General features: G+C 42.4%; 1 protein-coding gene across 1 annotated transcript; it reads left to right on the top strand.

Annotated features, from left to right (window-relative positions):
• Positions 1-1,189: 1,189 nt before the first annotated feature.
• Positions 1,190-12,923, top strand: LOC122551912. Its single transcript, XM_043694480.1, has 6 exons — positions 1,190-1,288; positions 5,717-5,956; positions 8,551-8,721; positions 9,562-9,795; positions 10,355-10,449; positions 12,902-12,923. Exons 1-6 carry the CDS (start codon positions 1,190-1,192, stop codon positions 12,921-12,923), a joined length of 861 nt encoding a protein of 286 aa, XP_043550415.1.
• The last annotated feature ends 3,315 nt before the right edge of the window (positions 12,924-16,238 follow it).

Consider the following 16,238-nt stretch of genomic DNA (forward strand, 5'->3'; position numbering starts at 1 on the left):
CGTTTGCCTCTGGGCACAAAATATTGGTGCTGTTACCAGTGGTCAGAGATCCCTTCAAAGCAAGGTTTAGTGGTCCCTATCAGATCGAGAAGTTAAGTCAGGTGAATTATCTGGTAAAGATGTCAGATCGGAAAAGAAATTATTGGGTATGTCATGTGAATGTGCTGAAACATTACAATGACAGGGAAAGGGATCCAGAGGAACAGATATTAGTTGGTGCCCCTCAGAGTGAGAAACCAAATCCAGATGATTTGGATTTTGATGTACCTCAGAATAAATTGAATAATGAGGAAGTCTGTAAGGAATGGGATGGGACAGTGAGCTATCTTGCCCTGGAACAGAGAACTGAATCCAAAGACTTGCTTCAGTGCAATAAGGACCTATGTAGAAATAGAATGGGGAAGACTAATGCCATAGTAAATGAAGTTGATGTAGGGATTGCTGTTCTGATAAAATAACACCCCTACAGGCTTAATCCTCTCAACACAGTGCAGGTTCAGAAGGAAGTGGAAATGATGCTCCAAGAAGACATCATAGAGGTGAGTCACAGTGAGTGGAGTTTGCCAATTGTTGGTTCCCAAACCTGATGGCACTCAACGATTGTGCGTAGATTATCAGAAGGTTAATGTTGTGACCAAATCTGACTCATACTCAATTCCCAGGCTGTGGAAAAAGTAAGACAAGCCATGAACATCATAAAGTTGGATTTACTTCACGGTTACCGGCAAGTACTTTTATTGGAGAGACCAAAAGATGTTTCTGCTTTTGTAACCCCAAATGGGCTATATCAATTTAAAAGGTAATGCCCTTTGGAATGAAAAACGCACTGGCCACTTTTCAACAGCTTATCAACAGAGTTGTCGCAGGACTGACTAGTTGTATCATCGAGAAGAAAGTGAGGACTGCAGATGCTGGAGATCAGTGTCAAAAAGTGTGGTGCAGGAAAAGCACAGCAGGTCAGGCAGCATCTGAGAAGCAGGAGAATCGACATTTCAGGCATAAGCCCTTCATCAGGAATTGCGCCGTCAACATAGATGACTTAGTAATTTTTAGCCATTCGTGAAAACATCACCTGGAGCATTTGGCAGAGCTCTGTGTGAGACTGCAGAAGGCAAAGTTGGTAATAAACTTGGCAAAAACAGAATTTGCGAAGGCGGAAAAGTAACAATCTTAGGGGACTACATCGGATATGGAAGATGACACCAAGGAACGTGAAGACGAAGGCCATCAAGAAATTCCCAAGATCATCCTCAAAGAAGGAAGTGCTACAATGTTTAGGAATGATTGGGTACTGCAGGAAATTTGTACCAAACTTTAGTGGCGTGGTGGCACCGCTGATGGATTTGTTAAAAAAGAACATTAAAAAAGGCATTTGAGAACTTAAAAGCAGTGTTAACCCCCCACAAGCTTTAGCCATACCAAATGTTTTGAAACCCTTCAAAGCTATCATCAATGCAAGCAATGTAGGAGTTGGAGCTGTGTGTTATGGGAGGACAATTGTGGAATAGAAAGGCCAATCGATTATTTTTCCACCAGACCAGAAAAAAAATTCAAACTTTGAAAAAGAGTTATTGAGTTTGGTAATGGACTTACCATATTGTAATGTTTATGTTGCAAACAATGCTTCAGAGACGATTGTGTATTCCGATCATAATCCTTTCACATTTCTGGAAAGATTTAAGGACAAGAACACCCAGATTATTTTGTTGGACTGTCATGTCACAAGCTTTTAATTTACAGATTGTACATGTTGCAGGTCGTAAAAATATTATCGCAGATGCTTTATCGTGGGTTGGAAAGAAAATTATTATATCAGATGTATATTCAATGTTATAGATAAATAGATTTAGTATTAAATGTGTAACTCTAGATTAGTGAGTTGTGGATCTATATTATAATGAAATTAAAGTTTTAAAAGAAAAACAAAAGAAAATGAAGCCATCTTTTCATAATGATGGTTCATTTTCTCTTAAGGGGGAGGTGTTGCAAAATTAGGTGGAATAATTGTAGACGGGGAGGCAGGAAGTTAGAAGTTGATGTTTGTAAAATTGTAAAATGCCAGAAGGGGGAGGTATTGCGTGGTCACTTTAAAAGATGGCACTTTCTCAATGCTTAGAGATTTTAAATGGATGTCTTTGAGCAGCAGCTTGAAGGTTAGCGAGTAGACAGAAAGCCCAAACAGAAACATTTATATCAAAAGGCCATACAGTTAGCAGGCCAAGCAGCAGCTTTTACCAAAGACAACAGGCTTTTGAATTTAGCCAATCAATTTGAATCAGATACTTAGATATGAAAAACCTATTAAATTTATGTCTGATGGTTTTGACAATATAAGACCAATCTTATTCTAAGAAATATTGATATGTCATCAAAGGAATAAAATAAGGGAACAGTTGGACAAAGACCCCAGAGCTAACTGCCATCCACCAGAGCTCATGGCTCTCAGCTCTCTCTCTCGAGAGAGAGAGACAATCATTGGCTCTCACAGCCTCATCTCTGTCTTAGAGAAAGCACCATTTAATTAACAACAGTACCAACAATGGAGAAGGCATTCCTGTCAGAGGAAATGATGGAGAAAGCACTCCAGATGGAAGAAACGATGGAGAAAACATTCCTGACAGAAGTCTCAACGGAGAAGGCATAGAATATTCTGGAAAACATATACCTGACTGTAATTTCAAGAGACTAAATGCTACTTTGTTTTATGTAGCGTTAAAATCTTGCTTTATTCAAGAATAGTTAGTAGTTAGAAGGGATTTATTCGGCACTGTAATAGTTTAGTTAATTTGTTCACTGTTAGAGTTAGATAAATAAATTGTTACTTGTTAATTTTAAAGTGAGTGTCAGGGTTTTATTTTATTTAATCTCTAGAAGTTGCTGAAGGACCAGTTACACCTCCTTCCACCTTCTTTTACAGATTATAGGGTGAGGTGCTCCTCTTTAGGTGTTTTGGTTTTAGTTCTTAGTATGGGGTGGGTGGGGAGGTGGGGGGGGGGGTTCAACCTTCACTTTATAAGGAACAGGCTTTTCAATGTGTGTCTTCTGTTTCTGAAAGCCCTTTGTTATCAATCCACTATGAAAACTGTCCTCTTGAAGAGTGACTGGAAGACCTCTCTGTACTGTGTTTCCTGAGAGTTGCACCTGTCAGGATGCCAGACAGAACTACATATGTTTGGTGATGCACACGCCAGAACGTCAGATTGACAGCTGTTTACATGCCTCAAAATGTATCCTTTATCCTTTCAAGAACTAAAACTTATTGTCCAAAATGTTTTTCCTTCCCCAAGGTAAATTTCTGTGGGGAGAAATCTAAGTTTCCCCTTTACCGAGGTGTATATGCATTTATATGTATATTTTGAGCTATCTAGTGGAGTAAATGTTTATATTTACATATTACAAACTGAGTGTGTTCACAGTTTTGCACCTTCATTGAATAAGTTGTGTTTGACAATAAATAAACAATTTTGGGTTTATGTGAAAAATCTATTAGACTAATATTTTTATGTTAAGCCTAATATCGATTGGCCATTTTCAGGAACCGGGTAAAACAATTAAATTTGTGTGATGATCCATGGAGGACTAAAATGAGAGAGAGAGACTGTGCACTCCTGCCACCTCAGTCTTCACAACAGTTTTTGTAGTGGCACTGTTGTTGGATTCATGTTACTGACATAATTGATTCACTTAAGCTTCTGCTCAGTGGCTTAGTCAAGCTTCATACTTTTTTTTATGGCGCTACTTAGATGGAAGTAAAACTTGCTCCTTTTGGTGTTTAGACATATAGATCACTTTGTGTTGCAGCTCTGCTTTAGCACCTCATTGTAAGGTAAGGTATGTTTAATATTGCTCTTAACAATATTATTTAGACTTTGTATTGACCCAGGATTGATCTTGTGGCTTGATAATGATGCAACCATAAAGGATGTGCTGGGTCACAAAGTTACAAGGTGTTGTGAATCTGCTACTGTGGATTAACCACAGTCCTTCATGAAGTTCTTGTTTACGGCTGTCCTATCAGTTCATTGTTGCATGTGGATATTAGGGGTTTGGTGCGATGTAGCAATGATGCTGCAGTGCTGCTCCTCAGAGGGTATTAATAGCTTCAATTAAACTTTGTTTCTGTATGTTATGTTATGTAGGTGTAGTGTGATGTTGCTCCTTTAAGGTGACCTGGCACACAAGCTAGGGGAGGCAGTCTAGGACAGACTGTGGAGCTGAGAGGATGCACACTAAAGTATTCCCTGTTTAAGTGTGCTCTCCGTCTACCTCATGTTCTATTTATGGTTCTACTGAACGACAAACACAACAATAACTTCATGTTTTAATCAATAACCTTCACTATAGTTGTGAAATCAAATAACCTTTGACCTGTCCTAAAACTAAATTTTGATGCCTATAATTTTTAAATTGGGACACAGAAAAACTAAAATGGGCTAAACCAAGTGCACAGTTCAAGTTCATTGGCTACGTTGCCTGTTGAGGTTAGGTCAGTGAGGAAGACCTTGGAGGGAACTGATTTGAGAATATTCCATATTCCTTTCCTAATCATTATTGCTGGGGAGGCCCATGTGATGATGCACTTGTCCTGTTTTTTGGAAAATGTTTACCAATGGTCTTAAGCTGTGTGTTCACCTCAGAGGGCATTTGGTCAACAACAGATTCAGTGATGGAAATCACGTTTAGGCCAGTCAGGGAAGAGATAAGATGTTTCCTTCCTTAGAACACAGTTCAGAAGGTTACAGTCAAATATCTACATTGAGGGAACAATCATCTGAAAGAAAGCCATAAATTTCTGGAAAATCTCAGCAGGCCTTACAGCATCTATGAAGAGAAAGCAGAGTTAACATTTTGGAATGCTACTTCACAACCATTCTGAGCTTTTCCAGCAATTTATGGTTTTGATTTTGATTTCTAGCACCTGCAGTTCTTTGGGCTTGTTTTTTGTTTAGTAACATTCACCTGACTTGTTGGATTCAATTTTGTGATTTGCTATGATGGATTTGAGGTTGTTTTTCTAAGGATCCACTGTTCGGTAACATAAAGTGATTGTGCCAACGTGAGACCTTCAAGACTGGGATCTTGGCTCAGTGTGTTCAAGATCGACATTAGTATGGTGATTGATCTTGTACAGTCTGAAAATTCTCCAATGGGACCAGAGGAATAACTTTCTCCAATGAATCTTCCTATGGAGGCAAGTAACCAGTTGTAAACAGCATCAAATCTGATCAAATCAGTTCTCACGAGGAGAAATTCATTGAAAGTCTGCCAACGTTGAAAAGTTTGTTGTTAATATTCCTTGTGTAGTGAAGGGTGAATCTTTCACACAAGCTACTGCAAGAGCCAATGGTTCAATAGTTCACTCACAGTTATCTCACATACTTGTGTGTAGAATATACAGAGAAACCTCGCTTATCCAGCATTCGATTAACCCAATTTCGAATTATCCAAACAAGATCACAAGGTCCTGACGTGTGGCTAACTATGTTTTCCGGCCTCGATTATCTGGCATTTGATTAACCAAACAAAATACTCCTCACCAGTGTCCGTCGGATAATCTAGGTTCCTCTGGACTAATCTCTGACACACAACGTGCACGGGATCACACTTGATTGTGCTACTCAATATGGGGGATTGTGCAGTATCTGTCAGAATGGAAATGATTATTCCTGTATTGTTCTCACTGAAATTTCCCCACACCCCCTCTCTTTCAATATAGTACGAACAACAAAGAGCTAGTTTCGCACCAGAGTTTGAAGATGAGGAAATTCCCCAAGTACATTTTTCTGATTCAGGCAATGAATTAATGTCTGATGTAACATCAGAAGGAGATGCATTGCTCTCACATCAAGATTTCGCTGCCCCTGAAACCCCACCCTATCTGAGAGAACGTGAGGAGATTGAACGATGGGAAATGAGCTTTCAGCAAAGTCTCTTCAAACATGAGGTTTTCAATGAGGTACATTACGTTATAGAGATCGTGTGAAACCTGGGACTTTCTGTTTGGCTTTCATGTTTCTGAGTGATGAAGTATGTAAGGTTTGACTTTATTCCTCTTGTTACTGCTTTTCTGACTGTGTTATAGATATATGCAGCTTTGCTTTGTACCCTGTGCATTCCCCTTCATTTCAGAGCATTTCCCTTAGTGAATGAAAGATACTTTATCCTGTCACATCAATCCACCAGTTATTGCTATCACCAATTATGACAGTCCTGGTATAACCAACTCCCATCAACTACAGACTGATTATTATCACCTGAGTTAATGCAATAGGGTTAAGGTTAGAAGAAGCATGTCACAATTTAACCTATCGTACAAGCGAATGCATAGTCAGGTTTACAGGGAAATCAGTAGGAAATAACAAGGATGAAGACAAGACAAACATCAAGAATTGTTCAGTTCAGTGACTTAAGTATGGCCGACTCCATATCAATATAGGAAGCATCTAAATTACAGGAAATAGCATCACAAGAAGTTTACTCAGCAAGATTGTGGGTGAATGTTAACATCGACTCTACTCAGCTGTCCTATTTCCAAATCCACGCTTTCCTTTATACTCAAAATCTTGAAGAGGTAAATTGCTGAACATCCAGAGCTCTTGAGGATGGGAAATTCCAAAACCACACTCTAAATGAAGAGGATTTTCCTCATCTCTTTCCACATTGACATTCTCTTACTTTAAGACGGTCAGTTTCTGTTCTGGACTCTCCAGTGGGTGGGGACAGCCTCTCAACATTTACACTTTTCAAGGACATTGCCCCACCTTCTCTCATCAATATAAACCAAGAGCTAGAAAGTAGGTTTTGGTTGGTTGGTCTATCTCAGATGGAACAGACACAATAGACCTCATAGCTCCTTCTAAGTTGAACATCTTGCAAGATCTATAGATTATTACTGACAGTTCTGCCCAATGTTTCTTTTCTACTTTTATAGTGGATGGTTTCCAGTCGAAATAAGTTGCCTAGCCACTTCAGAGGGCATTTTTTTTAATTTCAAAAATATACTCTATTCATAAAATAATTTGATGGTCTGTACAGTTGGTCATGCCATACATACGTAAACATCTGCATACAGATCAGAATTTATCATTTGTATGTACAGGTCTGTACGTTTATCAATCATATGTAGCCACTTCAGAGAGCATTGAATCAACCTGTCACTGTGTGATTTGAATCACCTCTAGGACAGGGAAATGATCTTTGCCTTCAATCTGAGAATTACACATACACAGTTCCATGCAGTTGACCACTGATCACCAAAATCACTGGCATTGATCTTGGCACTCACCATGGTGGGGTTTGAACTCTCAGGATTCCCAGTGCCACTGTGCCATAATCATCCATTTGGAATGCCGCCTAGACCATCATCAACAATAAAAAGCTGCAGTGTTAAGACCAGTAAGGATCTGGTACAGATTTCCAACCTGAAACATCATAAAATGTATAGATGTCTTTCTAAGTTCCTGCAGAATAGAAGTCACTTGTGACCAGATATTTTGCTCTGCCTCTGTGTTTCTGAGGAACAAAGTGTTTGACTTCTGGTCTCAGCTGTCACAGTTCTTATGGATCTGAGAGCATTATCCTGAAATTCCTCAGATAATACTCCAGTAAAGGATTTGAAAAATCTCACTATTACTACAAGGAATAGCTGTTAACATTGGTATTGGCATCTGTGTAAAACTGAGGATGAAGGGGTTATCAAATGAGGAAAGGTGGGTCCCAGTTGGCTCTGGGGTGGCACAGTGGTTAGCACCACTGCCTCACAGTGCCGGGGACTCAGGTTCAATTCCAGCCTCGGGTGACTGGCTGTGTGGGGTTTGCATATTCTCTCCGTGTCTGCATGGGTTTCCACTGATTGCTCTGGTTTCCTCTCATAATCCAAAAATATGCAGATTAAATGAATTGGCCGTGCTAAATTGCCCACAGTGTTCAGGGATGTGTAGGTTAAGGTGCATTAGTCTATAGTAAATAGAGGATAATAGGTTTGGGAAAATGGGTCTGGGTGGATTACTCTTTGGAGGGTCAGTGTGGACTTGTTGGGCTGAAGGGCCTGTTTCCACACTGTCGGAATGAAGTGTGTCCAGTGGAGTTTTGAAAAATGAGAAGTGATCTTACTGAAACATGGAAGATCGTGTGGGGACTTAATATGGTGTTCCTGAGAGGTTATCTCCCCTTGTGGGAGACACTAGAATTACAGGACAGGGTTTTAAAATAATGGACCTTGTATTTCAGATGGGAATAAAGAGATTTTTTTCCTTAGAGGATCATTGGTCTGTGGAGTTTTTCTTCCCAGAGAGCAGGAGTGAAGGGGGGTTGATTACTGAATATTTCTAACTGTTTTTTAGCGACAAGCGAGTCAAGGATTATCAGGGCAGGGAGGAAACCAGAGCTGAGTCAGGTTAACCATTATCTATCGAAAGGTGGAGCAGGCGAAGGGGGCTGAATGGCCTACTCCTGTTCCTCATTCATGTGTTAGTGTACATCTTGGAAATTTCAGAAAAATAATAACCACAGCTACACTACCTCTCTATCTCTCCTTGTCTTTCGATGCAGAGACTGTTGATGAACGTAAGTGACAATCTAGAACATCCCGAGGAGCCAGAGAATCAGAGATCAGCTGGCCAACGCAAACATACTCCCATTTTTGTGGTAGACACCAATTTCCCCGACAGTTGGGTTGCACCACGAGAAGTGCATTCTGGGATACCTTCTCCCCAAAATCAGGTGCAGTGCTTTTAGCTTTTCTTCATTCAGCGATCTTTTTATAGAGTCAGCCGTAGCTCAGTATCCCACCTCTGAATGGGGGAGTTGTGCTGTCAAGTCTAACTGCAGAACATGAGCAAAAAAACACCCAGGTTGATGTTCCAGTGCAGCACTGGTGCACTGACAGAGATGCAACCTTTCAGAGGAACCGTTAATGTTGGGAACTGCCTATCTTCTCCTGGAGAGGTAATAGATCCCATTGTGCTTTTGGAAAATGAGCAAAGGAGGTATTCAAGGTATCCCTGCCAAAACACATTTCTTGATCAATATCACGAAATGGAACATGCTGGAAATACTCCGCATGTATGGAAAGAAAATCAGAACTCACATTTTAGATCATGACCTTTCCACAGAATTTCTGTGAAACACAGTCATTGTTATACTGGAGGCAACCAAATTGTGCACAGTTAGCCCCATTGATTTGGATACATAGTTGAAAAGGGAAACAAATGCAGGGTTATGGTGAAGGAGGAGGCAATTTAGACAAAATGTGGAGATCTTTCAAAGAGTCAATATAGGCCTGATGGGTGAAATGGCTTCCACATTAAACATTTCTATAATTCTAACTCCTAATGTGTATAAACTTTGTTTTGTGTGCTGGAATGAAAATTTCAGAAAAATGTTACTGCAGCTTAACTTCAAATGCCAAAGTCCTGGCTTATGTTTACAGGAGCTTAATTCTCTGCTCCATGCAATGTCGTTCACTATGCCGGGTTCGATCTGCATTCAGGGCAGTGGAAATTTCAGAAAAAAACAAGAGCCAAACAGTCTCTCTCCTTCTCTGTTTAAATTCAAAAACAGCTTGAAGTACGTGAAAGCCTACTGGATTTTGAAAACCAGGAACCAACATCTACGACTGGCTGGAACACAGACAGTGAACTGAAGTCACCAGAAAAGAAACCATTGTATTTAATAGACACGGGCTTGCCTGAGACATGGACCAAACCGTTAGAGATAAAGAACATCAAGGATCTGGAGGGAATTGGATCTTTGGCACAAAGAAAATTACTGCTGGGAGACAGAAAGGTGCAAGAGGTAATTTATTTATTTTGTTTCCTGATGACCCTACCTCCCACCATGGCCTCCACATTTATGGCATACTAGCACACTTTAATTCCTCCCCCTCACCGGGAGCTCTTTGTTACTGAGCAAATGCCAATCAGTCACTTGATCACAGGGACATTACAGCTGGGCACAGTGCTCAGTGTCTCCTCACATGCACCCGGCTGCCATCACAGTGTGGAAACCAGGAGTGTGAGTGGGGACTGCTGTTCTTTCCTCCTCTCTGTGTACTGTGCCAGCTATCAGATCTTAGTGCCACTCCAAATGAGACTAGACCTGGTTAGCAAGTGACAAATAAGGTTTTCACTTGATAAAATAACTATAGAGATCAAAGTTTCTTGGTTTTGGAGCTCAGTTCAATAGATAAATCCTCTTTTTTTACCTTTCTTGGTTTGAAAGCTTGACCCTTCAATTCAAAAGAAGGGTCACTGAACCCGAAACGTTAACTCTGCTGTCTCTCCACAGACGCTGCCAGACCTGCTGTGTTTCCCCAGCAACTTCTGATTTTTTTTAAGCTTTTGCTGTTCTTCAGCTTGTGAATATTGTCACTGTCCCAGCACATTGCAGTCAGTTGCCCTTGATTGTCATACGAAAGGGCTCAGAAGAGATTTACCAGGATGTTGCCAGGTACAGAAGGTTTGAAATATAAAGAAAGGCTGGAACTTTTTTCATTGGAGCTTAGGAAGCTGAGGCGTGACCTTATAGAGGTTTATAATATCATGAGGGGTATAGATAGGGTTAATGGTAGATGTCTTTTCCCTGGGGTGGGAGATTTCAAGACAAGAGGGCACATTTTTAAGGTGAGAGGACAGAGGATTTCAAAAGCAATGAGGGGCAATTCTTTTGCACAGAGCTGGGAGTGATAGCCCAGAGCTTATTGCGAAGTTCATGTGAGTGGCTGATTGAGTTCACAGAACAAAGAATCTCTGCAGTGTGGAAGCAGGCTTTTCGGCCCATCAAGTCCACACCAAACTTCTGAAGAGCATCCCACCCAGACCCATCCCCAACTCTATCCCTGTAACCCTGCTTTTCCCATGGCTAATGCATCTAACCAGCACATCCCTGGACACTATGGGCAATTTAGCATGGCCAATCCACTTAACCTGCACATTTCTGTATTGTGGGAGGAAAATGGAGCACCTGGAGGAGACACGGGGAGAATGTACTTAGCACTGCTACCTCCTCGTGCCAGAGACCCAGGTTCAATTCCAACAGTGGGTGACTGTCCATGTGGAGTTTGTAAGTTCTCCCTATGTCTGTGGGCTTATGTTCAGAGTACTCTGGTTTTTGCCCACAGTCCAAAGATGTGTAAGTTAGGTGGCCATGCTAAAGTGCCCCATAGTTCGGAGGCTAGATGGGTTAGCCATGGGAAATGCAGGGTTACAGGGATGCTTCTCAGAGGGTCGCTCTTTGGAGGGTCAGTGTGCATTTGATGGGCTGAATGGCAGGACTGGCTGTGTCTAAGGGGAGAGCAACAGAGACAACATTTTGCATCATTCTCTGTCTGTCTCTCTCTCTCTCCAGACGTTGCCAGACTGGCTGAATTTCCCCAGCACTTTCTGTTTATATTATTGAAGCAAACTTCTTTGCTCTTTTTTTGAAATAAAGAGAGTAATCCTCCATCGCTGGAGGGATGCAGCTGCAGCGCCCCCAGGAGGCACCACCTTGCACAGGCCAGCACAGCACCTTGTCATGCTGACCCAGAGTTTGTCTGTAGTGGGAGCTGGGCGCAGAGCTGCTGTTGTTGGGTGAGATGGTGCAGCAGGACAGAAAAAGTATCTGCAGTTTTGCTAAAAAAAAAGCTTCTACTTTAACACAGAGCTTTATAAACAGTTTGACCAATCAGAATTTGTCATCAACCACACCTCTACGGCCAACACTGGAAAGTGGTGCAAATAAAGACGAGAATGCAGAGGCCTCCACATCATTGTTAACTTCCCAGGTAATTGCAAATCTGCACTGTACCAGGGTCATGTGTCTGAAGAGATTGACCAGCAACAAGATATCAGCAAGGTACAAACACACACACACACACACATTCATTTCTGTCCCCGGTGTGATTTTTGGAGTTTTACCTCCTGTGGTGACACGTGATTTGTTCAGGATCTGCGGCCTCAGGTCCCCAAGCAATGTTGGTATCACCATCGGTGATTAGAGACAGCAGATTGAGAGGACTGGCCATGTGATCATGCCTGTCAGGATCCACTGTGTGCACTGCTGTTGGAATTGATGGTGGGGATGTAACATGGGGATGAATGAGATGTGCAATCAGAACCTCTCTGCTCAGCATCTGGGAGAGATGATTGGATTTTGGGAATCTCTGACACACCTTTCACATCTTCCCCTTGTATGTTGCAAAGCAGGAAGGGCTTAAACCTAGTTGCTTCCCCAGAATCAACTTCTCCCTCAGTTGCCAATTCATGAGCAGTTCAAGGCCTAATGCATTTGCCACTGATACTAGCCCAGTGCAGGTGGCTCTATTATTGCACTGGGGGTAGTGGAGAAGATGGGGGCCTCTCCCATTTGCCTACAGCCTTCTTGTCAGTAAATCTCCCCCCCCCCCCCACCCTTCCTGTGACTCCTATCCTTCAAATTCTCTGCTGCCATGACCAGCCTGAGGGCTGAGTTGCTCCTCAATCCCAGGCATTTGGTTTGGTGTCGCTCCCCGGTCACACTGCCATTCACACTGCTGGGCTCTAATCGACCAGCAGGTCCGAGTGAACAGGATTTCAAGCGACCATGGCTCTCGACAAAGACCTTCCAGTGGTCACTTGACCCAAGAGCAGTAGGCCTTCCCGGAGGAGGCAGTGTGGGTCTCTGATGACTGTCACTGAGATTCCTCATATCTCTTAAATCCAAAACACCTGGACGCTGCCTGTATCCCGTTCCAGTATGTTTTATTTTGACTCCCCAGGAGTATGGGATGGATACCAGATTGAAGTCCCACTGGGGCCTGAGGAATAGCACTGTATTCTTCAGCTCAGTGCTCTATAAACGTTTGGACCAAACGTTCAGTTCAATACGTTTCAATAATAACCCTTGACACAAATCCCATCATTTCTTTTCTTTGCTCTTTCAGATGGCTGCTGCCCAGACATTGAATTTTTTTTTAAACATCTGGAAAGTTTCCTCTGGGCAGTCAGAGATGGACAATAACTGCTGACCCAGCCAGCAGTGCCCACATCTCAGGAACAAATAAATAAGAGGCGAAATTTTCTCCCATTTAATATCAATGCTTGTCCCCGCCATCGCTCAGAAATCCAGACCATTAACCTATTTTCAGTTTTGTCTCCCTGAACTCAGACTTTTAAATGTACAGTCCTCAACTACTGACAGGAACAGGCAAATTATTTCAGAGCCCACTGTGTCATTGCTGCTGGACCCTTTGACCTCTCTATGACAGAATTCTGTGTCACTGGAAAGACTCAAGGAGTCAAGGGTTCTATGGGGCACGGACAGGAAGCTGGAGATGAGACCATTCCCAGATCAGCCGTGAACTGATTGAATGGTGGAACAGGCTTATTGAACCCTGCCCCCAAGTCCTGGATGGACGTCATAGCTATTTGCAAATCACAGCTCGTAATAACCTGAGGGGAAGGATATGGAAGTGACCTGAGGTCATCAATCGCGTTTCGCATCCAGGTTAAACTACAAAATAATGACAGCCAACAAGCTGATCATTTTAATCCATCTGATAAGTCTCCTGTCACCACATAGCCCAAGTAATAGTTGTACAAATGTTAGTATGTTAGCAGTGAGCAAAGCTAACAAATGGAGGCAGGGGTTATGATCGGAAATTGTTGAACTTCAGGCAGTGTCCAAACTCTCAGCCTTGGAGGTGTATCTTACATTCCTTTACTTGGCCCTTCTTGTGCTGAAACTTTTGCATCTCCCTTCCACTCCATCACTTTTGTTTGTTCTTCTCTCTTCCCCACCCCATTCCCTGCCTTCCTTTCAAAAAAAAAGGCACATCTTGAAGCATTCCCAGTCTTGTGGAAGGATCACAGCCTGACATGTTAATTCTGCTTTTCTCTCCAGAGACACTGCCTGACCCACTGAGATTTCCAGTAGACACGGTGCTTTATCCTTGATTCAGTTATTATCCTGGCCTCATCTGTCACGGTGTATAAGTGTGCTGGAGGTGTCTTACCTTGTTTAGTGGAGGAGTCATAGAGTCCTACAAAATGGAGACAGGCCCTTTGGCTCAAACTGGTCCACACCGACCAAAATGTCGATTAACGCTAACCCCATTTCCCTGCATTTGGCCCAAATCCTTCGCAATCTTTCCTCTCCATGTATTTGTCCAAATGCCTTTTAAATGTTGTTCATGTACCCGCCTCAGCCACTTCCACTGGCAGCTCATTCCATATGCGTACCACCCTCTGTGTAAAAAAGTTGCCCCTTAGGTTCCCTTTTATTCTTTCCCCTCTAACTTAAACTGATGTCCTCTAGTCCTCGATTCCCCAACCCTGGGAAAAAGACTGAGTGCCTTCACTCTATCCATGCCGCTCATGATCATGTACACTTCTGTAAGATCCCCTCTCAGTCTTCTATGCTCTAAAGAACAAAGGCCTAGCTCGTCCAACCTCTCCCAATCACTCAGACCATTGAGTCCTGGCAACATGCTTGTAAATTTTTTCTGCACTCTTTCCAGTTTAATAATATCCTTCCTAGAGCAAGGTGACCAAAACTGAACACAATACTCCACGTGCGGCCTCACCAACGTCCTGTACAACTGCAATATAATTTCCCAACTTGTATACTCAATGCCCTGACTGATGAGGGTCAGTGTGCCAAAAGCCATCTTCACCACCCTGTGACTCCACTTTCAGAGAACCATGCACCTGAACTCCATGGTCCTTCTCTTCCACTACACTCCTTTAGGCCCTACTATTCACTATGAAACCCCTACCTTGATTTGACTTTCTAAAATGCAAAACCTCACATTTACCTATATTGTTGCCTGGTATAAACTCTTGTATTCCCTGTATACCTCCAGCGAGTCCTTTGATCCCAGCTGCTTGTACCTGAGCCACGCTTCCTTTTTTCTGGTCAAAGCCTCAATATCTCTCGTTATCTATGGGTTCCCTATTCCTGCCAACCTTGTCCTTCACCCTCACAGGAACATATAGATCTTGAACTCTCACTATCTCACTTTTAAAGGCCTCCCACACGCCATAGGTCCCTTTCCCTGCAAACAAACTACTCCAATCAACCCCTACAAGCTCCAACAAAATTCGCCTTGCCCCAATTTAGAACTCGAACCTGTGGACCAGTTTTGTCCCTCTCCAAAACTATTTTAAAATTAATAGAACTATGGTCACTGGTCCTAAAGTGCTCCCCCACTGTCACCTCAGTCACCTGTCCTGCCTTATTTCCCAAGAGGAGGTCAAGTTTTGCCTCTTCCCAAGTAGGACCCTCTTTATACTGCTGTAGGAAACCTTCCTGAACACACTTAACAAATTCCACGCCATTTAAGCCTTTAACATTTTGGCAGTCACAGCCTATGTTAGGAAAATTAAAATCTCCTTCTATGACAACCCTATTGCTCCTGCAAGCCTTCCCAGTCTCCTTGCATATTTGTTCCTCTAATTCTCATTGACTATTTGGGGGCCTACAGTACAACCCCAAAAACGTCACTATTCCCTTCTTATTTCTTAGCTCCACCCACAAAACCTCACTGGATGATTTTTCAGTTATCTCATCTCTGACTACTACTGTGAAACTTCCCTTAATCAAACATGCAACTCCCCTCTCCCCTACTTCCACCACCTCTGTCCTGCCTAAAGCACCTGTACCCGGCACATTAAGCTGCCAGTCCAGTCCCTCCCTTCTGCCATATTTTTGTAATGGCTATGATATCTCAATCCGACGTATCTATCCACATTGAGTTTACCTGTCAGCTCTCTTGCATTGAAATAGATGCAATTTAATCCAACAGGCATTTCTTGCTCCCTTGTATTCCAGCCTGACCTGTCTCTTCAACATACTATTTCTGATTACTGTATCTCCTTCCAGCCTCGCCCTTGCCTCCCTGCTGTTGAGGATCCCACTCTCCTGCCAATCTAGTTTAAATCCTCCCTTGTAGACAGAAGGAGACCGAACAAAGTTAGGGAATCATGCAGCATTGTGAAAAATAATCACCCCCTTTGTATTTTTCAACACAGGAATATGCAGGAATAGGTCCCAAACTAGTATACTCAGAAACCCCATCCTCAGTATCAGAAACCGAAACAGGAGCCGAAGAACCTGTACATAAGCCACATCTCTGGAGACATTAGATAATAATGGAACGTTATTCATAATAATTCTACAAAACTGAGCAAAGGGGATCGAGGAGAAAATCCCAACCAATGTCAGAAAACCATTAAATAATAGAGGAGTAATTGTAGGTGCTATGATTCCATCAGATGGCA

The sequence above is a fragment of the Chiloscyllium plagiosum genome, chromosome 7 (genome assembly GCF_004010195.1).
Source record: "Chiloscyllium plagiosum isolate BGI_BamShark_2017 chromosome 7, ASM401019v2, whole genome shotgun sequence".
Lineage (NCBI taxonomy): Eukaryota > Metazoa > Chordata > Chondrichthyes > Orectolobiformes > Hemiscylliidae > Chiloscyllium > Chiloscyllium plagiosum.

What these genes read in the sequence shown, in the direction of transcription:
- LOC122551912 (XM_043694480.1), top strand. Translation starts at nt 1,190, where the DNA reads ATGGAAGATGACACCAAGGAACGTGAAGACGAAGGCCATCAAGAAATT. An exon ending in AACATGAGGTTTTCAATGAG is followed by an intron (nt 5,957 to 8,550) that starts GTACATTACGTT and finishes CTTTCGATGCAG; the next exon opens with AGACTGTTGATGAACGTAAG. An exon ending in ATTTACCAGGATGTTGCCAG is followed by an intron (nt 10,450 to 12,901) that starts GTACAGAAGGTT and finishes TTGCTCTTTCAG; the next exon opens with ATGGCTGCTGCCCAGACATT.